General features: G+C 42.4%; 1 protein-coding gene and 1 long non-coding RNA gene across 2 annotated transcripts; one reads left to right on the top strand and one right to left on the bottom strand.

The window, feature by feature from the left end:
- Positions 1 to 1,086: 1,086 nt before the first annotated feature.
- LOC123774705 (uncharacterized) lies at positions 1,087 to 6,405 on the bottom strand. The gene is made up of 2 exons (XM_045769217.2): positions 6,024 to 6,405; positions 1,087 to 4,514 (listed from the first exon to the last, which is right to left on the bottom strand). Exons 1-2 carry the CDS (start codon positions 6,279 to 6,281, stop codon positions 4,320 to 4,322), a joined length of 453 nt encoding a protein of 150 aa, XP_045625173.1. The 5' UTR covers positions 6,282 to 6,405; the 3' UTR covers positions 1,087 to 4,319.
- Positions 4,521 to 5,147, top strand: LOC138355558 (uncharacterized). Its single transcript, XR_011223968.1, has 2 exons — positions 4,521 to 4,737; positions 4,891 to 5,147. It is a non-coding gene; the product is annotated as an uncharacterized lncRNA (long non-coding RNA).
- Positions 6,406 to 6,662: the final 257 nt, after the last annotated feature.

Here is a 6,662-nt window from a genome sequence, read left to right as displayed (position 1 = left end):
ACCTACTTGGTCAATTCCTCTTAGAGTTGAAGACGATGTTATCATACCTTCCTTATTCCTTGTTTCCTCCAGTGAGCGAGATCCAGTTCCCTCAGTCTTTAGTCCTACCTCAGTCCCCCTTAGCTAAAGAACGAGTCTTGTTGCAGAGCTTTGAATCTTAGTTTTATTTTGTGTTTGCTTAGGTAGGAGTGTCACGCTCGAGCAGCAGTCTCAAGAATGGCTTTCATATATGATGTCTTAAGAACTCAGCAAGCTCCTTTGTCCATTTCCCTGAAGGGTATCCGGGCATGGTGTAGTTTAATATATACTGCTGACATTATTCTGGCGGTGTGTGCCTCTGGTGGGAAATTGTGAGCTATGTCTACTGTCAAATCTCTCAAATTATACCATGAAATTATAGAAATTTGCACATTCTCAGCATTTTATTGCAACAAATGTAGGTGGTAGCCACAATCTGTCTGAACACTCAGCTCGTGGAACGTAGATCTGTTTTAAATGCACTTTAAAGTGCTTGTCAACAAGTCATGTCTTTGTGATAATAATTTCTTAATTATTTAGCTGGAAGGTATCCTGTTATCTCTGCTAATTGTTTTATTCTATTCTGTAGATCTGTTACTCTTATTATATACATCACACATTCTTATATTTCATGTGTCAAGATAATGTTTCTGGAAAAGTTTGAGTGGCTGGAAAAAAAAAGAACTTACTGTGATTGCTTGATGGGTAATTCCCTCTAGACAAAAGGATATTATTAGATTATGAATTATTTCTTCACGTGTAGGTGTACTTACCTAGTTGTACTCACCTAGTTGTGTTTGCGGGGGTTGAGCTCTGGCTCTTTGGTCCCGCCTCTCAACCGTCAAATCAAGTGTGGACATCAGACCAGGCAGGAGACTGCACTTGAGTGCGAGGATGGACTCTTCAAGTGGGGTTCAAGTTCAAATGTTCAACATTGAACAAATGTTCAAGACACGTCTTGAACATTTTCTCCATTCACAATTTAGCTTTCCAAGGTCAGCATTTGCTGGTCCCATAGTTTACATTCATACTTGTTAAATAACGTCACTTGCCCAGAATACAAGATGATCAAGTTCTCTCATAATAACATTTATTATAACTTTCAGGTCTGAGAGCATCAGAGTTACAACTGCCCTTTACACGAGATAACACGCCCCAGATGGGTTGCAAAATATTTTACTGGAATCTCTCTGCCTTGTAATTTAAGTAAATGAGTCCAGTGCATTAACAAACAACTACAACACATTTGGTAGGACTGAATGTGAGGTTGTATTCACAACTGTATCCCTCACATAATTGTATTAAATTGTTAATATCATCTTTAGTCGGTGACAGTAGAACTAGATCATCAGCATAACAGCTCTACAGTCACGAAATTGTTTCAACAATGGACCAAGAATGACAGCAAATAATAAAGAACAAAAAAAAAACACAGCACCAATGTTTGCCACTATTTTTAGTGAGAAATTATCAGTGAGGACATTACTCCACTTTATAGCCACTTTGCGTGGCTCAAAATAAAGATATAGCTGTCTAGCAATTACAGGACATATTTTCTACAAATCAATACTCTTAAAAAGTTTTTGTGTATTCAAATGTTTAAATAATTTAGAGGCATCAAGAAACAAAGAGAGAACAGAGGTGCCCAGTGAGCTGTAGTGGTGAATACGTTTCCACCACCAAGAAATGACGTACAGTAGCGTCATGGACTAGCAAGTTTGGTGTAGTGGGGAAAGGGAATGAGGTGTTGATTGTAGGTGATGTACCACTGGAGAGAATCCCTTCTAGACAGGTAAAGTGACGGTAAATTATACTTATCCAGGTCTGCAACAGCGGCCTTATCTTGCGGCCGCACGTGAACAGTTGGTGTTGGTGGTGAAACAAGGCAGATACACACACATGATTAAATACTGTCATCTTCTTGAGGTTATCTTGAGATGATTTTGCGGCTTTAGTGTCCCCGCGGCCGCGTAATAACTGTCGAGCACAGTTAGAGACCTGTACAGCGGTAGTGTACCCTGATATGGCACTGATATCATCTTTACATTGCATGTTGTTATGCCACAGGATAGCAGTGCTATCATAGGTACTCGACCATTAACCGTAAGAGTGCGATAGGGTAGCATCTTAGGGCCTCTCCTATTTCTGATATCAATAACTTGTCAAATGTTGCGAATATTCTTAAGCCTATGCTAATTGATGGTGATACTACCTTCATCTGCTCTAACCCCAAGCCGCATACGCTAAATAATATTGTAAATAACGAATTAGAAATAGTTCACTCATGAATGTCAACCAACAAACTCACAATAAACACAAAGAGACCTTCAACATCTTATTTGGAGGCAAATTATTAAACCAAATTCACCTACAAATAGACCATGTTAACATTAATAGTAAAGATGAGGGAAAGTTTCTTGGTCTATACATTGACAATAGACTAAAGTACTTAAGTACTTTAGTGTTGTAAGTACACTTACAAAAGCCAAAAAAGTCTCTAAAACTGTTGATATATTCTCAAAATTCAGATATTATATTCTCCGCTCTGCTCTTATTGCAGTATACTCGGTAATCTATCCCTGTCTTACATATGGTATCTGTGCATGGGATTCAACCACTGCAAACTACTTCAAGCCCATCATCACCCAGCAAACATCTGCTATCACAACTATAGCAAACTCTGTATTCAGACAACACAAACAGCCCGTCTATTTAAATCCCTAAACATGTTAAACATTCACTCCAAACGTTCTCATGTGGCTATTTACACTTACAAACCTTATTCCTTGATGCTAATCCTGATTTGAAACTCTTCTTTGATAGATGTAATAGAACACACCAGAGATAAATATCTTTTTGGCATCCAGGGAGCCGGTCGGCCGAGCGGACAGCACACTGGACTTGTGATCCTGTGGTCCCGGGTTCGATCCCGGGCGCCGGCGAGAAACAATGGGCAGAGTTTCTTTCACCCTATGCCCCTGTTACCTAGCAGTAAATAGGTACCTGGATGTTAGTCAGCTGTCACGGGCTGCTTCCTGGGGGTGGAGGCCTGGTCGAGGACCGGGCCGCGGGGACACCAAAGCCCCGAAATCATCTCAAGATAACCTCAAGAAGATCCCTAGAGTCAGACTAAATCTGTGCAAACACTCCATGCAAAATAAAAACAAAAAACCAGTGTATGGAACTCACTTCTTAATGATTTAAAAAAATTTCCAACCTGTATTTTTTTCAAAAGTAAAACCAAGAAGTATCTAATTTCTTCCTCTTAGTCTCCCATTTCTATGTCTATGATAAGTCTCCTATTCTTTCTATTATTAGTGTTATTACGTGGAACTCAAATTCTGTGACTCTGTACTATTTAGCTCAAGAGGGAAGGGATTTAGCAGGGGAAAGCGCCAAGCTGTTAGACTATATAGCACTGGTAATGTGTCAGGATAAGGATTTGGGATGGGACGGGGGGCGGGGGAAGGAATGGTGCCCAACCACTTGGACGGTCGGGGATTGAACACCGACCTGCATGAAGCGAGATCGTCGCTCTACCGTCCAGCCTAAGTGGGTTTTAAACCCATCACAGTTGAATGAAATAACTTTACAATATTCTATACTGTTCCTCATTTTGAGATTGGTTAGTCGTGGTTTTCCTGTGCTTCCCATGGTCCAACAAGCACCAACCTGTCCTGTTACGAAGAACGTCGCTTTTCGATCGTATGCGTCACATAAGGCCAAAAAGTTTCGTACTAGAAAATGGAAGCGGCTGGCGAAAGTGACGTGCTGTCCCGTTTTCTGTTTTGGGTCCTCTGGTAGGTCAGGAGGGGACACTTTAAATAGACAGTTTTCATGACGTTGGGAAACATTAGGAGGACGGGCTATGAGGTATGAGGAATTAGTGCTTATTAGGATCTAATTCCTATGAGGAATTAGTGCCCCAATTTAGAGCCAGGTATAGCAGTGAGGTTCCACAGCCAGGTATAGCAGTGAGGTTCCACAGCCAGATATAACAGGGAGGTTCCACAGCCAGATATAACAGTAAGGTTCCACAGCCAGATATAACAACAGAGCTCAAACTGTTATACTAACCAGCTACGGAACTTCACAGACTGTCACAGCTACCAATGATAACCGTTACTAATGTGTAGCTGAAAGCAGTAATAAAATCTTAAGAAAACTACAAACAATTACTTTAATACGTGAAACTGCTTAAGTACTCTGTGGAAATACAATCTATCATTACTACTGCCTTACGACGCATCACTGTGCACTTGCAAGGTACACAATCAACATCGGCAGCTAGCCTCTCCCAGCTAGCAGAAGGCGGAGACGATATCAGGTATGGAGTCCATGTAGTGTGGACATTCTTCACTGACCACGACACCCTGGCAGAAGCACGGGCTGAGCAACACAGAGAGGTAGGCCATCTGTCGCCAGTAGCAGTCGTCTATAGATTCCAGGGCCATCAACCTGGGTACTAAGAGAGATATCTTCTCGATCTGGAAGTCCTGGTGGAAAGGAGATGCTGGTGAGAATACAGGAGATGGCAGATGCTATTGAGGGGCTCAAGAGATGGGGGAGATGGGAGATGATGTTTAGGGCTCAAGAGATGGGGGAGATAGAGATACAAGAATGTGTAATGAAACATTGTCAGTGAAATGTTACTTCCCTTGCAGGCTATGAGTCACAATAACGTGGCTAAAGTATGTTGACCAGACCACACACTAGAAGGTGAAGGGACGACGACGACGGTTTGGTCCGTCCTGGACCATTCTCAAGTCGATTGGGACTTGAGAATGGTCCAGGATGGACCGAAATGTCGTCGTCGTCCCTTCACCTTCTAGTGTGTGATCTGGTCAACATGTTACTTCCCTTATTGTGAAGGGTGAATACAAATGACTCAAACATTCATGGTAGCAACATTCCATGTGGCTCGTGGTGCAGGCGCCAAATAAAACATTATGGTGCTGAGGTCCTGTTAGCTCATCATAGTCCTCATGTCCCCCATATTTCACAATGATGAAGATGTTATATGTGCACCGCCTTAACTTACCAGGGCCCAGTTGTCTCAAGGTGTGTCCATAATCCGACATGGTCCACCAGTCATGGAGGTGTGTCCATAATCCAACATGATCCACCAGTCCTCAAGGTTGCCATATAATCCAACATGGATCAGATTCTTCCTGATCACTCCCATATCTCTCAGATATCTACAAATTGGATATTGTATCTATGAGGTATTGACTAAGAGATTGTCTATTGTAATAAAGGGATTGTTACCTAGTAAGTCTGAACAAGTATAACTTGGCCAAGTCTGAAAAGGGGGGAACACGTAAGAGTGTAACGTACCTACACAAAGTCTGGAAAAGTCAAACGGAGCTGGTTAAGACTAAGTCAGACCACTGAAAATGTGCGTGGTTTGACCTAGTCTTAAAGAAATCTTGTAAGCACATAGCCAGGTACGTTCCTGGCTCCGTTACTTGTAAATGTTGTAAATGAGAAGACAGTTAAAAAATACAATTAAATTAAATACTCAGGTAATGTCTCGTAGATACTCGTCGTCTGCAAGTGTTGAGAGTAGCAGTGATATGTGGGAGTCGTTATGACGATGAGGGAGACAATCAGTGAGGTAGATAGTTAATATTCACAGTGAGGTAGAGAATGGCGACCGAACTACACATCAGAAAGTGAAGAAACTACCACGTTTCGGTCTGTCCTGGACTGAAACGTGGTAGTTCCGACCATTGGTTACCATTATAAATAGTAACCAATGGTTACGGTTACCATTTATGTAATGGTCCATAAATGGACCATTACCATTGGTAACGGTCCACGACGGACTTAAACATCATCGTCTCCTCATCTTCTGATGAGTGGTTTGGTCATTCATATCTTCAGCCACGTGATTGTGACTCATCGTCCGCAGATAGAGAATTAACAGTCGCAATGAGGTAGATTTTTAGCCATCACAATGAGTGTAGAGAATTAACGAGGGTGAGTGATGAATTATAACTCACCAGAGTACACGTGTCGTTGCTAACGAAGATGCTCATACAGTTCTCATCACCCTTAGCCTTCTTTAAACTCACGTCGAAGTCGTCGAGCATCTTAAAGGCACTCTGGAGTTCATCCGGATCAGCGTTCATCTCACCTTTCTTGCATATCCCCATTAAAGCTTCCTGTCCATCTAACATGGAAATCGATACCGTCAATGGCCATGAGGTCAACATGAAGAGGAAAATTACTGTCGAAGACAACTTGATGAATGACTCCATGCTTGTGAAGGAGCTGTACACCTGTAGAGGTTATGACCTGGCTTGGAGAAGTCTTGGAGGTGACTGAGGTAGCTTGCAGGAGCCGTGGCAGTGACTCGGGCAGCCAGCACGGGGTTGAAGTAGCCAGCAGCAGTCACGAGCAATATAAGCTGACCCTGAGCATGGCATCAACACTGGACTCGAAACATAACGCTTGTGTGAGGTGTTTGGTCAAATCTGTGGCAATATTTTAATTGCATATCCCAAGGTCCGGATATTGCACGAGGTTACACACCCGCCAAGCACCAAACCACACACACACACACACACACACACACACACACACACACACACACACACACACACACACACACACACACACACACACTCACCAAGCATCAA

Source organism: Procambarus clarkii, chromosome 68 (genome assembly GCF_040958095.1).
Source record: "Procambarus clarkii isolate CNS0578487 chromosome 68, FALCON_Pclarkii_2.0, whole genome shotgun sequence".
Lineage (NCBI taxonomy): Eukaryota > Metazoa > Arthropoda > Malacostraca > Decapoda > Cambaridae > Procambarus > Procambarus clarkii.
This window is presented reverse-complemented; position numbering and strand designations above follow the sequence as displayed.

What these genes read in the sequence shown, in the direction of transcription:
- LOC123774705 (XM_045769217.2), bottom strand. Translation starts at nt 6,281, where the DNA reads ATGGAGTCATTCATCAAGTTGTCTTCGACAGTAATTTTCCTCTTCATG. An exon ending in GCAACGACACGTGTACTCTG is followed by an intron (nt 4,515 to 6,023) that starts GTGAGTTATAAT and finishes CCTTTCCACCAG; the next exon opens with GACTTCCAGATCGAGAAGAT.